Here is a 25,632-nt window from a genome sequence, read left to right as displayed (position 1 = left end):
GGTCCTGCTCCTAGGGTGGGGTTGGGAAAGGAAGGTGGAGCTACAGGCTCCCGGAGCTGTGACCGCCGGCGTGACAGACAGGGCCAGGACAGCGCCGATCTAGATCAGCAGCAGCATTCTTTCCAGTAGCTCCCTCTCAGGTTTCAGGCGCTCTTATCAGTGTCTGTCTTTGGACCAGCCCCAGAGAAGGTCTCAGGAAGATTCATTACCCAGAGGCACACCTGTGACTATGCCTGCCAGGCAGGGCAGGTGGATGACACAGATCCCTCATTCTCAGCCTTGTTCAGGGTCGGCAGCTGGCGTCTGGGATTGAGAGGAAACAGAACCTACACAGCGTCGGTCAGCTGCTCAGAAGTCCCACTGACAGCATTCTAAGCCTGCCCTGTGTAGACAGACCTGTTTCCTACATAAAATGAGAAATTCTTCTAGAATCCAGGGCCAGGAAAAGTTTTGCTTCCTCTGAGAAATTGGTGTGTGTGCTTTCTTCTCTATGACCACGAGAACTCTGTGACTGTGTGTTCTGATTTGCTCTGGCTGTTAGGAAAATTTACAGTTGGCGTATTTTAGGTCCTGACGTCCTAGGTTGATGTTATTTCTTTATGTGTCCGTCATGAGCATTCTGTGTGTCTTCCAGCTGGAGGGAGGCGGGGCGGTAGGAGAGGAACGGGATAGGGATTCTCATGCCCACCCCCCCAAGCACTAACACCCCCATTTGTTGGCAGTCCTACGTGCCCCGGATTCTGAACAGCTTGTCCTCGGAGAAAACAGCCCTGTCCCCGCAGCAGCAGCAGACCTACGGTGCCATCCACAACATCAGTGGGACCGTCCCAGGGCAGTGCCTGGATCAGAGCCCCGCGGACAGCGTGGCGGCCGCCTGCCAGGAGACCTGAGGGCCGGGGAGCTGCCGGGCTGGTCCAGACCCGGGGAGTTGGGAGGGGAAGAGACACAGGTGGAGAAGTGGCTTGACTCCAACCTCAACCAAGTCAGGACTTCTTTCCACCTGTTTTAAGCACAACAGCTCTAAAACGATGGGAGCAGAAAGGGGCTCTGGCCCTTGGCTGAGGCGGAAGTGCGGGACTGCCATCAGGTGGTGGTCTTCTCTAGTCCTAGCAGTGGTAAGGGGAGGATGTGCAGCTCTGGACTCTCCCTTGCTTGCCCGAGGCTCTGTTTATCTCCAAGTTCCCCTTCTGCATAAGTGCCCGGTTCTGTGGCCGGAATGACGCCCCTGATGATTTTCAGCAGGATCACGTGTTGGCACTGTGTTCCTCCAACCCGTTAGTGTGGTGACTGTATCAAGTAAGAGGGGGAGGTACCGTGTGGAAGACCTTCTCCCTCTGAGCATGCAGACACTGCCCCCCTCCTCCAGGCACACACGCAACTGATAACCAAAGAGTCTGCAGCAACCGCAGGCCTGAGATGGGTGCCAGATGATGGTCCGGGTCCATCCCAGCTTCCCCTTCTGGATATCAGGCCCTTCGCACCCCTGCCCCCGGCCCCCAGGAGTGAGCTGCAGGGAGCAGGACGGGAGCGGGCCAGTGCTGGGCCGCCCCAGCCTCCTCCACATCCCTGCCATGGTTCTGTGTTTTTCTGTCACGTTGCCAGTGACACCGTGGCTGGGTCAGGGTCACCTGCAGCTGGCAGGGACGATGAGGACCACTAATAAAATGCCCATTCAGCCAGACTGGTGAGATGCAGCCTCTTCGGGGCCCAGTGCGTGGGGCTCAGCCTCCAGCCCTTGATTCCGTCTGTCTGTTCCCTCCAAAGGGAGCAGTGCTCAGGGCCTCCTTGAAGCCAAGGGAGAACTATGGCCACAGAAGGAGGGGCGCAGCCTCTTGCTTTTTCTCTCCCCACGGGATCCCGCAGCTGGGACACACCTTTGGGCGCTTGTCGGAGAAGCTGCCTCCCTACTGCCAGAGGCACAAGCCGGCGTGATGGGTGCTGGTGGGCAGAGCTGGGAGGCTGCTTCCATCCCTGCTGAGGCAAGGCGGGCAGGTCCCCGGCAGTCACTCGGCCTCACTGCCTCTGCTCAGAGCTGCCTCGGGCGGGCACCTGGGAGGACAGAGTGGCCTCCCGCTGGCCCCAGCGGCCCCTCCTGCCTCTCCCAGCCGGGGTGGAGCAGGAGCCCCAGTGCAGACCTGGCAGCTCTGCTGGAAGGGGCACCCCATGTGGGGTTGGGGCTCGACATGCACTTGTTCCAGCCGCTCTTAGAAGGAAAATCATTTATAATCAAAGCCATGTTGCTTAACAAAGTGTGTGGGGAGTGCGTGTGGAGGGGTGAGCATGGGGTCCCAGCACGGGCAGGGGACGGAAGCAAGCACATTCTTGGGAAAAGGGGCAACTCCACCAACAGAGGACTGGGAGGGGGCCTCCCTGCCAGCCTCACTTCAACTGGGAGCTGGGCTGGGAAACTGGGGGCTTCCGGGGAAAAGGGCGGGTGTCAGAAGGAAGCCTGCCATGCCAGGGCAGGGGCTGCCTGCGAGGTGACAGCCGGTCCCCGCCGGGGTCACTGCCGCTCCAGCAGCCCCACGAACTTGTGGATGTCCTGGGCGAGCAGCTCTGGCTCCTCAAAGGCAGCGAAGTGGCCCCCACGGGGCATGTAGGAATAAGAGATGAGTTTCGGGTACTTGGACTTCACCCACTTTTCTGGGACGTGTACTAACTCACAAGGGAAGGCAGCAAAGCCCGTGGGCACGTGGACCTTTATCCTGGAAGAGACAGAGATCCCACTGAGGGGGAATCTGTGGCCTGGCCCCCCTCTCCCCCAAAGCAGGGGTTCAGCTCACTCACCCACGTGGAGCCATAGAAGGACAGACCCAGGGTTTTAACCACCCACCTCAATTCCAAACCTCTCTGGGGCCCTCTTTTCTGGAACGGCTGCCCCAGCTGGGCAGTGTCACCGAGGTGGGATGGGACAGCCTCTAACTCCCACCTTTGTTCCCCTTTCCCTTTGCTGCTGCCTGAGAGTCTCCCTGTGAGATCTGGAAAGGGCTCCAGGGAAGTCCCAGAGCCATCACTGCCACCCTAGGACAGCCTCCTGGCCCTGGGGGAGCCCCTCGGGATGTCTGGGGGCCAGGCCTGGTGTTCCCTCCGTGAGCTACTTCTAATGACAGGAATTTCTCCCAACACCCCTGACCTTTAAATTGTGTTCTCACCTTACGCTCCCGGCGCGCACCCAAGGCTAGGCTGTACTTTTCCGCATCAAACGTCCTCCCTTGAGTCCAAGGCCAGGACGTCCCCCTGCTCCCTGCCTCGGAGGCACCCTCCTCAGAAGCCCCGCCCCGGGCTCAGCCGGACTCACCCCTCATGCATATTGTCCAGTCTCAGGTTCTCTTTGTAGAAGCGCTGGGAGGAGGTGATGGTGCCTGTCGTCCAGTAGAGCATCGTGCCCGTCAGCAGATCGTCCAGGGAGAACTTCCTGGAAAAGCCGACCGGAAGGCCCCTCTCAGTGCCAGGGGCAGTTGTATGACAAATAAGAGCTGCCACTTTCAAGCTGTACGCCAGGCGCTATGCCCGCCTGGCTTCCTCCCTCCTCCGGCCTCACTGCCAGCTTGGTGATCTTATCCCCGTGCCACAGGCAGGCCTGGCCCAGGGTCACCAGAACCGTGACGACAGGCAATGCAGAGTGATGACCATGTACAAGGCAGGCTGTCATCTTGGGTGGTGTCAGCCAACCCCCTCCCTGACCTGTCTAACAGTTCAGGCCAGAAGGGATGAAGCAGGTGAGGTCAACTGAACCCAGAGGCTTTGGCTGGTCACTGCTGGGTAGCCAGGAGGTCTGAGGGTAGGGTGCTGCAAACCCTGCTCAGAGGTGGTGCCCACTCCTGGGACCTCAGTGCAGGCCACCTTCAGACCATCCTCAGGGGCGCCCACCCCTGCCAGGCCCTGAGCAAAACCTGATCTCCAGGCAGGCTTTAGAAGCCCTGATCCTGTCCTGACCGGGCACCAGGAGAAGCAGGGCAGGGTCAGCAGCTCCTGGGGCATTTTTATTCACTAGCCCCCAGCTTGCCTCCCGCCAAACCTGTGTCACCCCAGGAGGGAGCCATGGGGTCCTGCAGAGACCCGCCACACCCGCTCAGCATGGGACACCCCTTTTCTTCTCCAGCCTGGGAACTGCTGAGCAGGTGAACCCCACCCAGACTGCAGAGCCCCACACTCTGGAAGGAAATAGTCATTTGGTACCTAATGTTGGAGCACGTGGCCTGTGGACTCTGGAAAGCCCCACTTCCTCCTGGGCCCACCCGGCCCTTGGGCCCTCTCCGTCTCCTGCTGCTGGGCTCCCTCAGCCCGGCCTGCGTCCAGAGCCCCCGGAGCCCTCCATGGCCCCCCCTCTGCCCACTTCAGCTGCTGCTTTCCACTGGCTGTGCCTCCTGGGCCTCCATCTCCCCACTGCTCCCCAACTCATCTTCCACTCGCCAGCATCTGCCCTTCGGCCCTGGAATAACTGCCCACCACACCCCAGACCCTCTCGCTCCCCTGACATCCCTCGCCCCTTCCGTGCCCTCACTCTGGGGGCCTTCTGCCACCCTGAGCCCACCCGACAGTCCACAGGCGTGAGGGGACTCCAGCGCTACTGACGCCACGCGCTCCAACCTCAGCTGCCACCTCCTCAGAAGGTCCTGACGGCCGTGTGCTCACCCACAGCCTCCCGCCTGCCCTGCCTTCCTCTTTGAGGAAATCCAAGTTCACGGAGCAACAGCTCTCCACCCCCCCATACCCTTCCCTGCTTGATTCCAGATTTGGGGCTGAGGAGAGCTGTCGCCCCCTTGTCCTGGGCCCTAAATGCCTCCATCTGCCTCTTCAGGCCCAAACGTCAGTCACCCGCCCCCCCCAACCCCAAATGCCCTCAGGCCTTCCCCTCCCTCCATACCCCTGTCCCCTCTCCCCCGCCCCTGCATCTCTCCCATGCCTCCTCACCCTGCACGCCGGAACTGTCCCTGCTGCCCAGGCCTCGCGGGTAGGACCCTCTCACTAGGTCTGTCCTCCCAGACTCTCTCGCTTCTGGCCCTTCTGCAGCCAGTAAGGCTCCTCCCAGCATCCCCGGGTGCTGCCCGCTGCTCTCTGTCTGAGGAGATCGACCCAGTGTCACCAGCTACTAATTCGCCAAGAGAACAGTGGAAATAACTCCTTCCAGTCCGACCCCTCACCTGAGCTCCAGACCTGTGAGCCCAGTTACCAAGGGGACGCCTCCGCCCGGGCATCCTGCCAGCATCTCCCACTCGGCGTGTCTGTGACGAAAATGAGCTCAGCCTCTCTGTGTCCCCGCCAAGCCCTGCTGCCCTCACTCCTGCATTCCCACCCCAGCCTCGCTGCCGGGATTAAAGAACATTTGCTGCTCCGCCTGCCGGGCTCCTCAGCTGTATGCAATTAGCTTCGTTGATTCATCAGAAGCCAATTGGCCAAAAATGGTCAGTTTGCTTAATTTACTTGTTTGCTTCAGCTATTTAGATGCAGTTGGTCAATTATATTTTTATCCTTAGAACCACATTTTGCGCCACCAGGGAAGTCCTGAACATCTTTTTAAATGCAATTTTGATAACAAAATGAAAACCAGTCAATGGAAACTGAACAGTTAAAAGAAGCATTTAAACTTGTGAACCGGGACTTCCCTGGTGGCGCAGTGGTTAAGAATCCACCTGCCAATGCAGGGGACATGGGTTCGAGCCCTGCTCCGGGAAGGCCCCACATGCCTCGGAGCAACTAAGCCCGTGCGCCACAACTACTGAGCCTGCGCTCTAGAGCCCGCGTGCCACAACTACTGAGCCCACGCGCCACAACTACTGAAGCCCGCGCGCCTAGAGCCCGTGCTCTGCAACAAGAGAAGCCACCTCAATGAGAAGCCCGCCCTCCGCAATGAAGAGTAGCCCCCGCTCACCACAACTAGAGAAAGCCTGTGTGCAGCAACGAAGACCCAGCGCAGCCAAAAATAAATATATAAATTTAAATAAATAAATAAATAAACTGGTGAACTGGCTTTTGGCAAGTTGGCCAAGTGCTTCCATCTCCCCTACAGCTCTGACCACAGCTTGAAAACTACCACAGCAACCAGTTCCACCCTCCTGCAAAAAGATCTGTGTCCCTTATAGAACACAGATCTGATCACGTGTGTCCCCTTCTCAAAGCTTTGGTGCTCCTGGTATGCAGCCGAGCAGGAGCTGAAGGGGGAAGCCCGTGGGTGGTCTGGCCGGCCTCACATCTGGCTCCAGGTACTTGTGTGCAAGGAGCAGGGCCGGACCCCTCGCCAAGGTGCTCCCGGTGGCACTCCACTGACCTTTGGGTGCTGCCCAGTGTGGGGCGGGGGAGACAGATCCCAGGGTGAGGCTCTTGGAGGACCCGCCTATAGGAATGAGTTTGTGGTCTGGCTCCACTGTACCTGCTCCAGCCTCGGGACAACTTACCCCTTCCAAGTAAACCATGCATTTTAATCACTCCAACCTTTGCTTCTGCTCTTCTCTCTTTGCCTAAATTCCCTTCTTCTCCCTTTCCACCTGGCAAACTCCTACTCATCCTTTACGGCCCAGATCAAATAGATTCTCCCAGTCATTTCCCCTCCCTGTCCCTTAAACAAAGTGAATCCTCCTTTCTCTGTGCCCCACAGTCCTCGACATGTATCTTTAGAGCTCATTTCATCAGACAAATATTTATTGAGCACCAACTATATGCCCAGTGCTGTTCCAGGTGCTGGGGCTAGGGCATGGCTTAGACAAAGCCCCTACTTCCAGGGCCAGATCCATTCACTCTTTTCCACATCTCAGCACTGTATCTGGCACTCTCTGTGTCTCTGAAGGAATAACAAAAGGGATGGGCCCTGGAGAAGGTGGGTCAAGACCAACCTTGATGAAGCTTAAGTCAGACCAGGCACCCAGGAGTCTTGTGCTGTCGAGGCTGCAGCCTCCAAGGCTTCGGGAGACAGGACGGCCTCCCCACTCTTTCTGCAGCCACCCTGCAGGACCGGCTTCCACAGAGCATGCGTTCCTTCGGGCATGAGGCCCGGCTCTTCCGGGGTTCAGGGGGGAGGGGCCGTGGGCTGCTCCCACGTCTTGGCCAAAAAGAGGCTCTTGCCGCCCTCTGGACGCCCCGGTCCCAGGAGGCTGCTTAGCAAGCGGAACAGTCTTGAGCCCTGCATCCTATTCTTGACCCCTCCACTGTGAGGCTAGACCTTTCTGGGCCTCAGCTTCCTCCTCCAAAGATCAGGGTTAGGCTGGCCACAGGGTGAGGATTTGTGGGACGTCCAGCAGCAGATGGAACTTGCTGACCATCCCGCCCGGATAAAGCAAGCAGAGGTGAAGATGGCGAGGAGGGAGGTGGGTGAGGAAGGTGGTACCAGCAGCAGGGGTGGATGGGGTCTCACCTCTCCAGGCCTCCATCCTCCAGGTCTCGGAACTCTGGATTGGTCCAGGTAGAAAACTTCTCCAGAATATAGGCCGCCAGTCCCACGGGAGAGTCATTCAGAGCACAGCCTGACATGGGAAGAAGCAAGCGAGCGACTCAGGCCTGGGGCCAGGGAGCTGGCCAGCAGGACAGAGGCGTGGTGCTGGGCCCACAGAGCGGCACCGTGGTCAGGAAGCCCGCGTCAGAGCCCAGCTCTGCCCTAACTCTCGGGGTGCTCCTGCACCTCACTTCCTTGACCCTGGGCCTTGGAATCCTTAATGACAAAAGGGGTAACACCTCTCCCACTACCTCCTAGGGATCCATACGCTACATGGGCAGCTTCCTTCAAACTGAAGAGGCTACGACTCTGGGTTTTGTAGGATCCAAATGAGAAATACATATGAATGCTGTTTTTTAAAAGTGGGGTTTTTTTGGTTTCTATTCTATGATTAGTGAAGAATTAGAAACAACCTACAAGTCCAAAATAGGGAATCAGTTACAGATAGTATTGATCCACTCATAAGCTCAAAGACTGAGCAAGCATTAAAAATGGCATGGGCTTCCCTGGTGACGCAGTGGTTGAGAATCTGCCTGCCAATGCAGGGGACACGGGTTCGAGCCCTGGTCTGGGAAGATCCCACATGCCACGGAGCGACTGGGCCCGTGAGCCACAATTGCTGAGCCTGCGCGTCTGGAGCCTGTGCTCCGCAACAAAAGAGGCCGCGATGGTGAGAGGCCCGCGCACCGCGATGAAGAGTGGCCCCCGCTTGCCACAACTAGAGAAAGCCCACGCAGAGAAACGAAGACACAACACAGCCATAAATAAATAAATTAAGTAATTAAAAAAAAAAAAAAGTAGATTTCTGTCCTTTCCCCATCCTTTCAAAATCAGAGCCTCAAAGGGTATTATCTGGGAATCTCTTAAAAAAAAAAAAAAAAATGGCATGGACGGATCTCACAAACAAAACATTCAGCAAAAGAAGCCAGACTCAAAAGAGCACCTATTTGAGGATTCCAATGCATATAAAGTATAAAAACAGGCAAAAGCAATCTATCTGTCAGAGTTCAGGAGGGTGGCTGCCCTGGGCGTGGTGGGTCGTGCCCAGAAGAGGGTACAGGTGGCTTCTGGGCTGGCGGGTCATGCTTTGTTTCTTGAGTGCATGCTGGTTATATGGACAGATACCATTTGCGAAAATTCATCAACCAAAATGTTAGCAAGTTCTTCTGCAGGTCTGGGAGAAGAGAGGTAGGGAAGGACGACAGGTTTCAGGTGATTGTCTTTTCTGTTTTGTGCTTTTTTGCATCTTTCAATTTTTTGACAATGAACATGGATTACTTTTATAATCAGAGGAAAAAAACTGGTTTTATTAAACACTGTTACTATTATCATGAGCTGCCTAACGTGTGTGAGCATGAGACTGTCATGGAAACTCTAAAAGACTTGGAAATGGGCAAAACAATTTCTGGGTGTCCTCTGAGTGGAATTCAGAGAGTTTCTAGTGGACCCTTCTGGGGTCATGTGATTGTCAAGGGGACCCCTCTTCCCTTGTCTTAGAGCTATTTTACAGCTCTGTAAATTGTTGAAAACTAATAGGAATGCAAATGATTCTTGTTCACGGAGAAGCAAAGTAGATCCTAAAGGTTCTCATCACATAGTAAAACACATTTTTTTCTCTTTTTTTTTGTATCTATGAGATGTTGGATGTTAACTAAACTTATCGTGCTAATCATTTTGCAACAGATGTAAGTCAAGTCATTATGCTGTACACCTTAAATGTATACAGTGCTGAATGTCAGTTATATCTCAAAAAAACTAAAAGAAAAATAAATTTGGGGCTTCCCTGGTGGCGCAGTGGTTGAGAATCTGCCTGCCAATGCAGGGGACACGGGTTCGAGCCCTGGTCTGGGAAGATCCCACGTGCCGCGGAGCAACTACGCCCGTGAGCCACAACTACTGAGCCTGTGCTCTAGAGCCCGTGCTCTGCAACAAGAGAGGCCGCGATGGTGAGAGGCCCATGCACCGCGATGAAGAGTGGCCCCCGCTTGCCGCAACTAGAGAAAGCCCTCGCACAGAAACGAAGACCCAACACAGCCATAAATAAATAAAAATAAATAAATTAAAAAAAAAAAACCTGTGGGTTGGTTGTTAAAAAAAAAAAAAATTTGTCCAGTGGAGATTTACTTGATTTTTACCCTGTGGATTTTGACAAGTTTTGCATTTATTAGCAAATTTACTTTAGTGTTCCCAATCGCCTTCGAACTGTTCTGTTTTACATTTTACTAGCTCCTTTATTAATTAATGAGTTAAATAAAATCTTTGACACGTGTTCATTTTTATTTGTATGGTTTTATCTTTTTAAATATTTTGGGGGTTTTTATTTACATTTGTAAATTACTTTATTGACAAAATATATGGTATACCCCCCCCCCCACACACAAAGTATAGCTGTGTGATTAATATCTTTAAAAAAATATTATTCCTTAACAGGGTCCTGATGGCAGAAACGGTTGCTGGGCCCTCCTCACTGTCTTGGGGACAGTCCCCCCAGGCCCTGGGGCACCCTCCTGCCCCCAAAGCCCCAGACCTGATGAGCCCTAGGCTTCGTCCTCCCCCCATCCCTGTCCATCCCTCTGCTTCTCACTGTAGAACTTGGGCTCAGGGGTGGAGGGACCAGGGGTCAAAGCCAACAGGAACACTGATGCCGCGCAGTGGAGTTGTTTGGGAATTTTATGACCACGCACCACTCACGTCTGTGGAGAAATGCCGGGTAAGGGTGGAAGGAGCTCTGAGTCTCTCACAAGAGGTTTTCACCCCGTGAACCGTGTTCCTGGGGTGGGTGAGGCTTCCCCCCGGTTGGGAGCCTCGCTGAATGGAATGGATGTAAGCCCACCCCACCCGAACCACTGAGCCAGGCTTTCTTCCGCCTGCTCACTCACCTACGGTGTCCGGCTTGGTGCTCTGGATGTGCATGTAGCCGGTCTCCCTCACTAAGTTGAAGAAAATCTTCTTCAAGGGGGACATCAGCTCCATATCCCTCTTGGTGTAGCCAAAAAGCCTCCCAAAACGCCATCCCAGGAGAAGGGTCAGGGTGTAGAAATTTCTTAAAATGAATGCCATGTTCAAGTGCAGGCCTTTCACGTGGCTGAGGGCAGAGAAGGGCCAGGGGAGGCTGGGTGGCATCAAGGATGGGGAAGCGACAGGGGCGGAGGTGGAGGAGGAAGAGGCCACAGGGCTGAGGAGCACAGGGCCAGCCCTCTTCGGCATCTGCCCCCTGGGGTGACCACATGAGGTGGAGAAGCAGGTCCCGGTCAGGCCTCTCCCAGGACTTGGTCCATCAGAAAGGTCTACTCCCTGACTTTCCCCTCCTCTAACTGGCCCTCTGCCTGGGAACCTGGCCCAGAGTCACCAATCCTGTGTGACACCAAGTGGAGGGAAGATCCACGTCGAAGTGCCCCAGGCAGAGCTGAATGACAAGCTCCCTTGTCTCCCCTGGGCCCACACATATCCTGCCTGTGTGGCCCCTGCTCCGAGGCTCAGACACTGCGTCCAGGCAGGGCCTGGCGTGCATAACCTGCCTCCCTGCACATCCACCTCACATGGGCTGTGCACACACACCTGCACACGTACACACACACCTGACAGCCCCCCTCACCTGGGCACCAGCTGGGCCATGTTGGTGCAGATCAGGGCTCCCCAGTCCCCGCCTTGAACATAGAATTGCTGGAAGCCCAGCCGCAGCATCAGCTTATAAAAGATCCTGGCAGTGGCCACTGAGTTGAAGCCTGGTTGTAAAGGGGAAAGAAGAACCATGCGGAGGTCACGCCTTAGGTCCTCCCAGGTCCTCTGAGGTTCCTCATCCCCCCTCGCCCCAGGCTGAGGGGAGAGCAGCTCACAGGGGGTGAGAAGGACTCCTGCAGCCAAAGGGTGGGGTGCCCAGTGCCCAGAAGGCAGTGCTCCTGGTGCTGGCCTTGGTGCAGGAGACACTGAGGGCGTGTGATGGGCTCAGACCGGTCCTGCTGAGCATCCGTGGGCCCACACTGTGTGTGGGGCTTAGTCGGCCTTGCTGGCCCAGAACAGTGCAGGGCCCAGACGTGGACCTGCCCTTAGTGGGCAGCTCTTGAGGACACGAGAGTCCAGGCCCTGAGCCAGCTCTGGACAGTCGTGACTCTGCCCGGTCCCCCGCCTGCCACGCCCCTCACATCTTGAGAAGATGCACTGGCCCTTTGGCAATAAAATCGCCCCCATTGCTTCTCTTCCCTCTGGTCTCAGACCCCTCCTTCCTCAGCCTCCTTAGGCTCTGAAGGAAGCTGTCCCAGCCGACTCCCCCGCCCTGGGGCAGTGACACAGCCTGCAGCAGCCCGTACCCTTCTTGGAGGATGCCTCTGAGAAGCCATAGCCAGGAATGGATGGACAGACGACTTCGAAAGCAAGCTCGTTGCTCAGGCCATGCTTCTCGGGGTCAGTCAGGAGCGGGATGATCTTATAAAACTCGTAGAAGGAGCCAGGCCAGCCATGCACCATCAGCAAGGGCTTTGGGGTCTGGCCGGAGGGCAGCTGGGGGGGCTTCACGTGGATGAAGTGGATGTCCAGCCCTAGGGAGACAGAACACAGGTAGGGTCAGGGGGAGAGGGCCCTGAGGCTGTGGAGGCCACAGTCCCAGCTCTCAGGGTAGCCAACCAGGCTCTGCACCGCCAGAGCAGGGCTGCCATCCTCGGCGCCCCCATGGTATTGACTACAGTCACCACCGCTAGTGCTGGCTGAGTGCTTACACGGAGCTCCAGATACCCGGGTAGCTCGCTCGGCCTCACGGCCGCCTGCAGCCACCTGCCTTTCACGTGAGAACGTGAGCTCTGGCTGTAAGGCCCGGGGCAAGGCTGCTCACGCACGGCTGGATTCCCAGAGGCCAGAATAGGTCCTGTCTCGTGGCAGCACTCAATGAATACTTGTTTAATAATTTACAAATTGCGGGGGGAAAAAGCCCTATACATCCAGCAGTAGAGAATGAAATAGATTATAGTTTAACAGTATACTGTAATATGACACAGTCATCTAAAATGACTTCCCTGGCGATCAGGACTCCCCGGGCGGTCCAGTGCTTAGGAGTCTGTGCTTCCATTGCAGGGGGCACAAGTTCAATCCCTGGCCGGGGAACTAAGATTCCACATGCCGGGCGGTGCAGCCAAAAAGTAAATAAATAAAATAAAATGACAGTGTCGACGTGTATTGAATATGGAAATCAGTTCCTTACACATTGTTAAGTGGTAAAAGCAAACTACCAAGCCATATCCATTGTATGACCCAATTTTTGTAAACAGTCATATGTATGCATATGTTTACACGGTGTGCATAGGAATTTTAAAGTCTGAAGAGATAAACTACAAGAATATAAGAAGTAGTCCTGGGCTTCCCTGGTGGTGCAGTGGTTAGTAATCCGCCTGCCAATGCAGGGGACATGGGTTCATGCCCTGGCCCGGGAAGATCCCACATGCCGCGGAGCAACAAAGCCCGTGCGCCACAACTACTGACCCTGAGCTCTAGAGCCTGCAAGCCACAACTACTGAGCCCATGTGCCACAACTACTGAAGCCTGCGCGCCTAGAGCCCGTGCACCGCAACAAAGAGTAGCCCCCGCTCACCGCAACTAGAGAAGGCCCGCGCACAGCAATGAAGACCTGACACAGCCAAAAATAAATAAATAAATAATTAATTAATTAATTTTTTTAAAAAAGCAGGTATTTCTTTAAAAAAAAAAAAAGAAGTAGTCCTCTCTGAGCAATAGAATTTCAAGTAAATTATTGTCTTTTTTGTGTTATATGAACTTCTAAATTTTTCTACAATGGACATATGCATAACTTTTTTTTTTTAAGTGGAGAAAATTTTTCTAAGGTAGAGTGCTGGGCACTGGGACACCATCCTGGCCAAGGGCAGGTGAATGGATTCCAGGCCCCACTAGAGTCCCTTTGATAGCAGCCCCTTCCCAGGCAAGTGGCCTGGATTGCGCCTGGGTGTTCACGGCAAACACAGCCAGGGCCGCTGGCACACCTGGAACCCTCCACCATGAGGGCTGGCACCGATAGCAAGGTCTGTTGTTTATTCATTATACAAATCACACATGTTTCCTACGGAAAACAGGAAACAAAGGTAAATCAAAAGAGGGGAAAACTCACATTGTAATCCCATGATCGGAAGAGAACATTGTGTCGTCTGTCCAACTTTTTGCAACAAATTTTTCTGGGGAACAATTTTATATTTATAGAAAAATAGTGAAGCTAGTACAGGAAGTTCCCATATACCACCACTCAGTTTCCCCTACTATTAACATCTCACGTTAGGATGGTACATTTGTTACAATGCCTGAACCAGTACTGATACATTAATAACTAAAGTCCATACTTTAAGTATTCAGATTTCCTTAGCTTTTTTTTTTTTTAAGTTTTAATTTTTTTAATTTTATGGTGGTAAGAACATCTAACATGAGACCTACTGTCTTCACAAAGTTTTAAGTGTACAGTACAGTATCGTTATCTACAGGTGCAATGTCCTTCGGCGCATCCTTAGAACTTACTCATCTCGTGTACCTGAAACTTTGTACCCAGTAATTAGCAACTCTCCAGTTCCCCCACCTCCCAGACCCTGGCAACCACCATTCTACTCTCTTTGACAATTTTAGATACCTCATATGAGTGGAATCATGCAGTATTTGTCCTTCGGTGATTGGCTTATAACACTTAGTATAATGTTCTCAAAGTTCATCCATGTTGTCACATATTGCAGGATTTCCTTCTTTTTAAAGGCTGAATAATATTGGTACATACAAACAGTGGAATATTACTCAGATTTCCTTAGTTTTTTACCCAATGTCCTTTTTCTATTCCAGGATCCCATCCAGGACACCACATTACATTTCTCTGTCATGTCTCATTAGGCTCCTCTTTGGTTGTGACAGTTCAGACTTTTTTTAAAAAGAGAGAACATAACTTTCTTTTAACAGAAATAGAACCCAGGGCTTCCCTGGTGGCGCAGTGGTTGAGAATCTGCCTGCTAATGCAGGGGACACGGGTTCGAGCCCTGGTCTGGGAAGATCCCACATGCCACGGAGCAGCTGGGCCCGTGAGCCACAATTGCTGAGCCTGCGCGTCTGGAGCCTGTGCCCCGCGACGGGAGGGGCCGCGATAGAGAAAGGCCCGCGCACCGCGATGAAGAGCGGTCCCCGCACCGCGATGAAGAGTGGCCCCCGCTTGCCGCAACTGGAGAAAGCCCTCGCACGAACCGAAGACCCAACACAGCCAAAAATAAATAAATAAATAAATAAGAAAATCCTTTAAAAAAAAAAAAAAAAAAAAAAAAAAAGAAAAGAAATAGAACCCTACATTCTATTTTGGAACCTCATTTTTTTCACTTAACAATATATCCTGGGTGTCCTTCTATGCTGCTAAATTTACTCCTAAAGTTTGTTTTAGTAGGTAATTTTATCTCCTTTGGAACACAGAGCATGATGTGAGATTATTTATTTTTGATTTGAATTCTATCACTCACGTTATCATTTGAGTTTAAAGTTAGAAAAAACACACATATACATCCATTCTTGTGTATGCATGGGCTATCCCTGGAAGCGTATGTTTTTGGTTTTTTTCTAATAAATTTATTTATTTATTCATTTTTTATTTATTTATTTTTGGCTGCGTTGGGTCTTCGTTGCTGCACGCAGGCTTTCTCTAGTCATGGTGAGCGGGGGCTACTCTTCATTGCGGTGCACGGGCTTTCATTGCAGTGGCTTCTCTTGTTGCAGAGCATGGGCTCTAGGCGTGTGGTATTCAGTAGTTGTGGCACGTGGGCTCTGTAGTTGCGGCTCACGGGCTTTAGAACGCAGGCTCAGTAGTTGTGGCGCCTGGGCTTAGTTGCTCCGCGGCATGTGGGATCTTCCCAGACCAGGGCTCGAACCCGTGTCCCCTGCATTGGCAGGCGGATGCTTAACCACTGCACCACCAGGGAAACCCCTGGAAGCGTATGTTTAACAGAAGCAGACACTGTCCCTGGGGAGGGACAAGAGGGAGACTTCCTTTTCGCTCTGTCTCCTTCTGTACTTTTTGAATTTTAAATACGTAAACTTTTAAAATTAAAAAAAATGTTAAAATATGCCCTATGGGCCCCCCTTCCCTTTGGGGAGGAAATGCTCTCTCGGTTGCCCTACATGGTACCGGTAGGTTCTCTGTGCCCAGGCTGCTGGGTCAGAATCGAGAAGCCAAACTGGGCTCAGAGGGCAGCACTGGGCCTGGCCATGGGGTGAGAGGAGGCGGTGGTCACAGCCTAGGGCCCGAGCTGAAACCGTGGCCACAGGTGAAGGAAGAACAGACAGGCTGGGAGGCTGGAGAGCTGGGTTCTGGCCCTGAACCTCCACTTCCCTGTGACTCGGGCAACTCCCCCCTCCCATCTGGAGGTGATGGGCTGCATTCCCCGGAGGCCGCTGAAGCCCCTGAATGTCTCAGACTCTCTGAGAACAGAGACTGATCTGTGGCAGGAGGCCCAGGACATGGGCTGGAGTCAGAAGCTCATCACAGAACAAGGAAGTGGCAGGAACAGGGAGGCCGAATAAGGAGGCTAGTGGGGATGAGGACAGAACATCGGGGAGGGGTCAGAGGTTGAGCCTTGAGCAGCCTGGAGCACAGGGGTCAGTGCAGAGACAGAAAGGACCCCAAAAAGGTCCAAAAGTGAGGGAGGAGGATGGCAGCAGAGAGAGTGATGAAGGAGCCTTCTTGGGCCAAGAAGGCTTTTCCTTGGGCTGGGGAGCCAGGAAAAGAGACACGCTAAAGGTGTGCTGGGCCCAGGGCTGGGAGGTGGCCAGCTCAGCACTGTGGCAGGGGGGCAGACGGCATGTGAAGCCGGGTCCAGCAGGAGGACCCACACTGCAGGGCCCAGGGCCAAGGCCAAGCTGCAGGCCTAGGGAAGTGACTGAACTGCACACGGGTTCAGTCACAGTGGGCTGCTTCCGTGATAAACTCCACGCAAGAAACTACCCCCTTTGGAACACGTGTACCCTGAGAAGGTTTTGTGCTATAAACACTTGATATCCTGTGATGTCGTGAGGAACCCTGAGACGGTCCAGTGGGGTAAGGCTTTCTCAAGCTTGCAAGCCTCCAGGAAGGAAACAGCCCTTTAGTGCCTCTTGCCTCTGGATTTTGGAACATGCTGTTCCCTCCTCTGGACAACCTTCCCCACACACCTGGCAAACTCCCATCCATCCTTTAAGTTTCAGCCTAGATGCCACCTCCTCCAGGAAGCCTTCCCTTATACTCCCAGGTGGCATGTGGGGTTCACAAAGTTCCCGGAGCCTCCTCCCTCATAGCACCCCTTACCACATGCTATAATCACCCCCAAGAGCCTGTGAGCTGGGAAGGCAGGGACCTTGTCTTCTCTGACTGTGTGTCACAAGCAGAATGCTTGGGTACAGGAGGTGCCCTGTCAATATCTGCCGGATGGACATTGAAGAGCTGGGGTAACCGAAGGAGCTGAGTCAAACCCAAGGGAGCCAGGCATCTGGCACCAGGGATCCAAAAGGCAACCTTTGTAAATTACATACAAGGACCTGTAGGTACTTTGGCTTAGATAAAATGGTTTAGATCCTCTTGTTAGGCTCATGACAGAAGGTATCAAAGTCCTCTAAAGTGCACAGCAACAACTGGTTTATATTTAGAATTATTCTCCTACTTATTGAAGTTACAGATTTAAAAATTATTCTTCAACTTACTGAAGTTACAAATTTCAAATTTAAAGCTCTTCATTAAGCATCTGAGTTCAACTTAAAAATATTATTCTATATAGTTCTTAATCTAGCAAATGTTGACAGTCATTCTCCAGGAACCTTTGATTAATGGGGCTGCATGTCTATACTTGCTTTATGACACTCCCTTAAACACTGTATAATTTCAATTTCCTTTATAAGAACTTTACTTGATTTGACTAACCAGTATATCTTCCACAAACTTTAAGTAACTCTTAGAATTTTAATAAATTAAATTTATAAATATGGTGAGGCTTAAATCTTCCAATATTGCATATAAACTCAGGAAGATTTTCATATAAAATCACAGGTCTAAATCCATGACTCAATTACCCACTTTAAATTAGTACTGAAAAGTCGCATCTGTTACTTGCAAAGGCCAAAATTCTCTTAAACATTACAAATATCTAAAATTCCAAACATGCACAATTTCTTCAACATGAAAAATTATTGGTAGAGCAACCCACAGAATGGGAGAAAATATTTTCAAATCACATTATCTCATAGGGGATTAATATCCAGAATATATAGAGAACTCCTAAAACTCAACAACAACAACAAAAAACAAACAACTCGATTCAAAAATGAACAAAGGACTTGAGTAGACACTTCTCCAAAGAAGAAATACAAATGGCCAACAAGCACATGAAAAAGTGCTCAACGTCATTAATCATTAGAGAAATGTAAATCAAAACCACAATGAGATACTACCACTTCACACCCATTAGGATGGCTATTACAAAAACAAAAACAGAAAATAACAAGTATTGGCAAGAATATGGAGAAACTGGGAATCTTGTACACTTCAAAAAATATTTACTCATTTTATTATTTTTCATCCCCAAATACATATAAATGAAAACCTACTCTTCAGATGCAGGGAGGCCCTTGCCTATAACGTAGTATTTATTACGTTTACATTACAAAACATTCTCATATGAAAATCAGTATGCAGCTCTTTCACACGCAGTTTTATATATACTCACACACAATATATGTAAGCAGTTAGCACTTTTCTACTTACATATTCCTCTGGTGGAAAATTAGGAAACTGGGCAATTCCCACACTTTTCAGCCTTGGGAAGGTAAATACAACCTCTCTGAACATTTTTTAAGAAGATGAATTTAAAATGGTGCAACTGCTAGGAAAAACAGTATTATAGTTCCCCCCAAAATTAAGCATAGAATTACTACTTGACTCAGCAATTTCACTTCTGGGTATATACCCAAAGAACAGAAAGCAGGAACATAAACAGATATTTGTACACTCATAATCATAGCAATATTTTTCACAGTAGCTAAGAGGCAGAAGCAACCCAAGTGTCCACTGACGGATGAATGGATAAGCAAAATGTACCATATCTATACCATGGGGTATTATTCAGCCTTAGAAAGGAAATTCTGACACATGTTACAACATGCATGAACCTTGAAGACATTATGCTAAGCGCAATAAGCCAGGCAAAAGGACAAATACTGTATGATTTCATTCATATGAGATACTTAGATTCAGAATCATATTTAAATTCATAGAGACAGAAAGCAGAATGGTGGTTTCCAGAGGCTAGGGAGAGGGAGGGAATGAGGAGTTATTGCTTAATGAGTACAGAGTTTCAGTTTATTTATTTATTTATTAATTTACTTTTGGCTGCGTTGGGCCTTCATTGCTGTGCTCGGGCTTTCTCTAGTTGCGGCGAGCGAGGGCTACTCTTCGTTGCGGTGCACGGGCTTCTCACTGCAGAGGCTTCTCTTGTCGTGGAGCACGGGCTCTAGGCACGTGGGCTTCAGTAGTTGTGGCATGCAGGCTCAGTAGTTGTGGCTCGTGGGCTCTAGAGTGCAGTAGTTGTGGCACGCGGGCTTCAGCATTTGTGGCGCACGGGCTTCAGTAGTTGTGGCACCCGGGCTTAGTTGCTCCGCGGCATGTGGGATCTTCCCGGACCAGGGCTCGAACCCGTGTCCCCTGAACTGGCAGGCAGATTCTTAACCACTGCGTCACCAGGGAAGTCCCCAGAGTTTCAGTTTTGCAAAATAAAAAAAGTTCTGAAGATAGATGGCTGTGCTGGCTGGGTAACAATATAAAAGTACTTAATCCACTGTGGCGTTACACGTAACAATGTACACTTAATGGTTTAAATGGTCAACTTTATGTTATGTGTATCTTACTATAATTAAAAACAGATAAATTTGTAAAAATTAACAGCATGAGTTTGATTTTCTTAAGCATTTCTATATTTGATTCTAAATCTTTCTGGGGCTAAAAAATTGCTTTTCCACTTAGGAAACTATTATCTCATCCCAAATGATCTTAGGTTACTTTCCCAAGAACATTTTGAGAGATATCTTCCCTTCCAGATGAAGTTGGGTGACAACCTGTGATACTGTTGGGACAGGAGGTCTAGAGCTGCAGAGACAGGACAGTTTTTATTCGGACCTTGACTGACAGGCTGAGCACCCTTGAACAGTCACAGCATCATGGACTCCAAAGCTTCAAGGAGGGGCTGATTGACCAAGGCCACGTCCAGATCTAAATCTTATCTCCATCCTCTCAGAGATTGTTCCATCACTGAAGTGGATTGTGCATTTCTTTGGTTTTTAATTTATTTATATGTTTTCCTGTTTAGCTCTAAAGACCATTGGATTTGTTGGGATTCTGCATTATTTTTGCATCCTCGTGGCGTTATACCTTCCAAATACATCTCAGTGACCAATAATTGAATTCTGGGTCTCCTGGCTTTATCTAAGTCATGTCCGGTATCTAAGGAAGGTTGTTTTTTTTTTTCTGCCGCACTGGGAGGCATGTGGGATCTTAGTTCCCTGACTACGGATCGAACCCATGCCCCTTCTGTGGAAGCGCAGAGTCTTAACCACTGGACCACCAGGGAAGTCCCTAAGTCACGTCCAGTACCTAAGAAGGTCGCTCCCGTGATATACATCCCCCTCCAGGTGGTGTTCTGGAAACATACCTTCAATCTTAGTCTTGAAGTGAGGGTATCTGTTGAGAATCTCCACCTGCTTCCTCCAGTCAAATTCATTCCGCCAGTAGGAGATGATTTTCTTCAGATAGTTGGAGTTGAAACCGTAGTGGAAGCGGCTGTCCTCCAAAGGTGGGGTTAAACGGACCTTGTCAATCCTCTGGTGTAAATCCTGGAGCAAAATGCAGGACCCCAAGTAGAGAAGGTGAATGAGGCAGAGCACAAGAGAAAGTTTGTTTCCAGAAGACAGTTCCAAACCCTGCAGCCACAAGACCCAAATATTATATATCTTATAACATTATTATATTACATAAAATGTATATTATATATTTTATATTATTATATCCTATATATTATATGTAATATACATTATATATTAATTATATATATTAGTATAGTTAATATATATGATAATATATGATATATAATATGTATTATATATTATAATTATATTAATATACATTATATATAATATGTATAGCAGAGGCAAAGCAAAGTTTCACCAGACAAGGTGAGGAGACTCCTGGTCTGCACACTCGCACTCTGGGTTGTTAGGTTTATCCCAGAAGAAACCTCCGGGCTTCCCACAGCGGTGGCTGTTCCCCAAACATATGTTCTTCACTTTCAACTTCAGGTTTACTTCTCATCTTTCAGTTTTTAAATGTATGAACAATACGGATCTTTAATTTATCGAGGCTTATATACAGCAAGGGTTGGCAAACTTTTTTGTAAAGGGCCAGATCATAAATATCTTAGGCTTTTTGAGCTGCAGCTACTCCACTCTGCCCTTGTAGTGTGGAAACAGCCGTGGATGGTACATGGACAAATGGGCATGGCTGTGTTCCAGAAAAACTTTATTTATGGACACTGAAATGTGATGTCATGTGATTTCCACATGTCGCAAAGTATTATTCTTCTTTTGATTTTTTTCCAACCATTTAAAGATGTAAAAACTATTCTTAGCATGGGAGCTGTACAAAAGCAGGTGGCAGACTACAGATAAAACAGATAATCAACAAGGACCTACTGTATAGCACAGGGAACTCTACTCAATATTCTGCAATAACCTATATGGGAAAAAAATCTGAAAAAAAAATGGATATATGTCTATGTATAACTCAATCACTTTGTTGTACACCTGAAACTAACACAACCTTGTAAATCAACTATACTCCGATATAAAATAAAAATTAAATTAAAAAAAAAAAACAGGTGGCAGGATGGATTTGCTGACTCTGATATGCAGCACTGAACGATACAGTATATCCTAACTCACTTAGGATAAAAATGACAGACCCGGAGAGAAGGTACAAGTCTCACGGGCAGGCGTGCATCAAGCTGAAAGAGCAGCCCCAGCTGGGGAAGTTCAAGTTGGTCCACGGAGCCTCTCAAGTGTTACCCTTCCCAGAGTGTCCTCCCAAGCACTGCAGTAACCTCCACACAGATTTTAGGAATGTCAGACGCTGAGCCTAGGAACCCACTAAAGGAGGTATCGACAGGGCTCAGCCTCTGTCCTCAATAGCGACACCTCGTCAAGTGCTACCAAGGGAGCCTCAGTCTGGTTTCTCTTGGGTACAGCTGTCTCTGCTCTTTTATCCCGTCCTCCTCAGCGCTCCCATGACTTTTTATGGGCACTTCTTACCGCATTTATCTCTATTAATCATTAACGTTTCTCTGTCCACATTTCTCAACTGCTGACAAGGAGCTCTTTGAGGGAAGGCTCTCCCTCTTCTTCCAAGCACCCAACACAGGGCCTGCACACAGTAGGTGCTCCCACACCCACAAAATGAAAAAAGGATGAGTAGGGACATCCCAGGTCCCACCCACCCTCCTGGCCCTGCTCAAGCCTCGCTCTCAGATCAGCCCACCCCATGATCATGTCCATCCATCCCGATTCCAGCCCCGTGCAGAGGACGGGCATAGGCTTTGGAGTTAGACAGATCTGGGTTTAAACCCTCTGCTTATTATCTCGGTCACCTTGGGTCAGTTGCTTTGCCTCTCTGAGCTTCAGTTTCTGCATGACCGCAGGGACTGCATGTGACTACAAGGGGGCTGACACACAGTAGGTGCCTGGCCACGGCTGGCCCTGTGCCAGGTTCTCTGTGCAGCAGCATTTATGTCACCACGGCCTTGCTTTTCACTCACGATCTCCACCCAGGCCCTGAGCCGACAAGCTCACTCCCAGGGTTTCAGGTGGGGCACCAAGGAGGCAAAAACAGCTGCTTTCTGTGACCCTTGGGTCCGGCTGGCACCCACTCGCCGGCCTGGGTACTGCTGGGCCTTGGGAAGGGGAAGGCGGAAACAGGGGAGGGAAGGAGCAGAAGGGATGGGTGGGCAGAGTGGGCGAGCCCAGTGGGAGAAGAGCAGGCGAAAAATACCCCCCCACCGAGAGGAACCACTTCCCAAGCCCCTCCGCATCCCAGCCCCAGCCTGAGGCCCAGCCCCAGAAGGGGCCTCCCCGCCCTCCCCTCTGCTCCCTCGCCTGGAAAGAGGTGCCTTACATTGATCTCCTCGTCTGACGTTTCCACCTTGAACGGGCGGATGCTCTCGTCCTCCCCAGCTGTGGGCCTCACCCCGGGCCCCCACCATCCATCTTCAAGTGGCAAAGTTTCCTCCTTGTCCTTGGAGACGAACCAGTAGATGACAAAGCCCAGCACTGAGGCGAGGAGTATTTCCAGCCACATGACTCCTGCAAGGGGGAAAGAATCCACCTTGACCTCTGGCCGGAAACACCAGATCCCCGACTTCTTTCCCACCCAACCCTCGACTTTAGGTACTTTTGATCTGAAAAAAATAATATAAGCATAGTATGGAAAAACTGGAAAACAACAGAAAAAGACACAAAAATCACCCATAATCCTACTGAGCTATGAAATTCATGAATCAAATTTGGAAAAGATGAAGCTGCGTTGGCTTCCGCACAGCCCTGGGTGGTGGGGCTGCATTTCTGAGGCCTCATGGTTCTCTGAGGGGCCTCTGGCTCCAGACGCTTCGGAGAAGCTTCTCTCCACTCTCGTGACACCCTCCCCAACGGGAGGTGCAGGGGCTTCTCTGAGTGGTGGGCTCAGGAGAGGAGTTGGAGCCATGCTTGCCCCTTGCTGGCTCTCTCTGAGGGGGGCCCGTCCTCAGGGTGTACATAAGGGGTAAGAGAGGAGGTCTGAAGAGCTGGGAGGCTAAGTTCATTCGGGGTGGGGGAGTGTTCAGTGGCCCAAACATGGCCACATATCTCAGCTGGCTGTCAACAGCTTTACTGAGATATAATTCATATACCATGTAATTCACTTGTTTAAGGTGTACAACCCGGTGGTTTTTAGTATATTCACAGATATGTGCAACCATGACCACAATTTTAGAACATTTTCATCACCACAAAGAGGAACCCTGTACCCTTTAGCTATCACCCCGCTTTGTCCCTCACACCACCCCAGGCCCCAAGCAACCACTAACCTACCTTCTGTCTCTACAGACTTGCCTATTACATTTCATATCAACTCAGCTCTTTTAACCCTCATTTGTCTGATTCCCCTGCTTTTTTCTCAGGAGGGCAAGAAAGAAGAACTTAGTTCCTAAAAACCAGTACCAGGCTGACACTGGCCCAGCATTATTATCTAGCTCCTCATCTTGCACATTCCCAGGGAAGTAACCCCCTGGAGGTTCACATTCAGAGAAATGTGCGTGAATACGGGCACCGTCCTCGGGCCTGAGCCAGCAGAGGGTCTGCTGGACGCAGGGCAGTCAGGACCCAACCGGAGGAGAAAGCATGGATCTCAGGTGAGGCCTCAGCAGACCCGCTTCCCAGGCCCATCCAGACTCTCCCTTGGAAAGCTGGGGCAGGAGGAGGACGCTGCTAGCAAACCCACCCTAGGGTGCCCTCTATCTGCCACAGGGCTCTGCTGGGGGCTTGCTGAGGCTCTGAGGTTTGCTCCTGCCAAGAAAAGAAAACATGCACAGGCTTCTCCCGCCTCCCACAGAGAGACGCTCTGTCCCTGCCAGGAAATCCTACCCCTTGAGAAGATGGAGAAAAGCCAGCTGCTAGTCTCTGTGGTATTGGAAGGCAGGACTAGGCTTAGGGATTGTGGGGCACTGGGGAGCACGTGGGAAAAGGCAGAAGGCAGAGAGCAGAGCTGCCCCCAGCAGCAGGAGCAGATGGACACAGTTCACCCGGTGGGAGGGTCACAACACAATAGTCTGGAGCTGGGAAGGCAAGGACTGTGTCTATCCTGATCCCTGCCCTGACCCCAGTGCCCAGTATAATGCCTGCCCAGAAAGGCACTTTGCCAATATTTGTGAAATCAGCATATGCGGTAGAAGCAAATAAGATAAATTGTGCAGGATGTTGTCAAGCACAGAGAGGCCAAGAGCACGGCTGTCACTTCCTGCTGGGATATAAATGACCAACTTTCCCTTTTCTGCATAGAATTATCCCAGTGCTTTCACTTGTCCACATGAGCTCTGAGTTCTCACCCTTTGATCAGCTCCTTGGGAAGCAGCCAGGGAAGCAGAGCGGTGGAGTTCTGCACCCAGACACATGCTAGGGGCGCTACAGGCGCCACCCTCACTCCCCACTGCCTTTTTTTGTTTGTTTGTTTGTTTTTTCGTTATTTATTTTTGTTTGCATTGGATCTTCGTTGCTGCGCACGGGCTTTATCTAGTTGCGGCGAGCGGGGGCTACACTTTGTTGCGGTGAGCGGGCTTCTCATTGAGGTGGCTTCTCTTGCTGCAGAGCACGGGCTCTAGGCACACGGGCTTCAGTAGTTGTGGCATGTGGGCTCAGTACTTGTGGTGCACAGGCTTAGTTGCTCCGCGGCATGTGGGATCTTCCCGGACCAGGGATCGAACCCGTGTTCCCTGCATTGGCAGGCGGATTCTTAACCACTGCGCCACCAGGGAAGCCCCCCCACTGCCTTTTAACAATTGCTGGGTTCTACCAACTTAGCAGATCCGATGTGTGTGCAGCGTAGTTATGTCCCCGGACTTGGACAGCAAACAGAACCACGAGAGAGAATGTTGAAATGATCAGTGTTCAAGCACTGCATCTAAACTCAGGGAACCAGGACAAGGGGCACCATGATGGGCCACGGCCCAGGGCAAAATAACAGATTCAAGGAGAAAGTTTAAAGTCCTTTCTCTTGCATCCTAATTAAGATAATAAGAATATTAGTCCTAGGTTCAAGGAGGGCGCTTTAGAGCCACTGATCTCAGATTACAAAGCAAGCTTTACTGCAGTGTGTTAATCTGCCACTTACTAACCGCCCTTTATTTAATAGCAGGTCCTAAATGCACACGAAGTAAGGCGCTCTAGGTTAGCCAGGTGTAACGGGCATTGACTGTCTGCAGGTGGGTTTTCCAGGGATATGATAAACCATGGCCCATACAAATCCACCCACTAAGGAGTCAAAATTCATTGAACTTGACTTTCCTTTTCACTTAAGGTAAGAATCAGAGCAGGCAAGGGACTTGCCCCAAATCGCATCTCACTTATGAGTATTAGAATTTGTAGTCAAAGCATTAATT

The 25,632-nt window shown here is 50.7% G+C and overlaps 2 protein-coding genes across 6 annotated transcripts in view; one reads left to right on the top strand and one right to left on the bottom strand.

The window, feature by feature from the left end:
• The window catches only part of TMEM63A (transmembrane protein 63A), a 31,572-nt gene extending 29,891 nt beyond the window's left edge, over nucleotides 1–1,681 (top strand). For all 4 annotated transcript variants that reach the window (XM_028162772.2, XM_007167206.2, XM_028162775.2 and 1 more), the window contains one exon: nucleotides 723–1,681. In XM_028162772.2, the coding sequence (XP_028018573.2) occupies nucleotides 723–890 (168 nt within the window). In that variant the 3' untranslated portion in view covers nucleotides 891–1,681. The remainder of the gene's footprint in view (nucleotides 1–722) is intronic.
• Nucleotides 1,682–2,204: 523 nt separating this feature from the next.
• Nucleotides 2,205–25,632, bottom strand: part of EPHX1 (epoxide hydrolase 1) — a 42,411-nt gene continuing 18,983 nt past the window's right edge. The window contains exons 2-9 of one of the 2 annotated variants that reach the window (XM_057545992.1): nucleotides 22,620–22,807; nucleotides 20,110–20,290; nucleotides 11,734–11,961; nucleotides 11,022–11,151; nucleotides 10,306–10,511; nucleotides 7,349–7,457; nucleotides 3,299–3,415; nucleotides 2,205–2,705 (exon numbers count right to left, since the gene is read on the bottom strand). In XM_057545992.1, coding sequence (XP_057401975.1) covers nucleotides 2,504–2,705; nucleotides 3,299–3,415; nucleotides 7,349–7,457; nucleotides 10,306–10,511; nucleotides 11,022–11,151; nucleotides 11,734–11,961; nucleotides 20,110–20,290; nucleotides 22,620–22,802 — 1,356 coding nt within the window. In that variant the 5' untranslated portion in view covers nucleotides 22,803–22,807 and the 3' untranslated portion in view covers nucleotides 2,205–2,503. The remainder of the gene's footprint in view (nucleotides 2,706–3,298; nucleotides 3,416–7,348; nucleotides 7,458–10,305; nucleotides 10,512–11,021; nucleotides 11,152–11,733; nucleotides 11,962–20,109; nucleotides 20,291–22,619; nucleotides 22,808–25,632) is intronic. The other variant, XM_057545995.1, reaches the window with a different exon arrangement.

This window comes from Balaenoptera acutorostrata, chromosome 1, assembly GCF_949987535.1.
Source record: "Balaenoptera acutorostrata chromosome 1, mBalAcu1.1, whole genome shotgun sequence".
Lineage (NCBI taxonomy): Eukaryota > Metazoa > Chordata > Mammalia > Artiodactyla > Balaenopteridae > Balaenoptera > Balaenoptera acutorostrata.
This window is presented reverse-complemented; position numbering and strand designations above follow the sequence as displayed.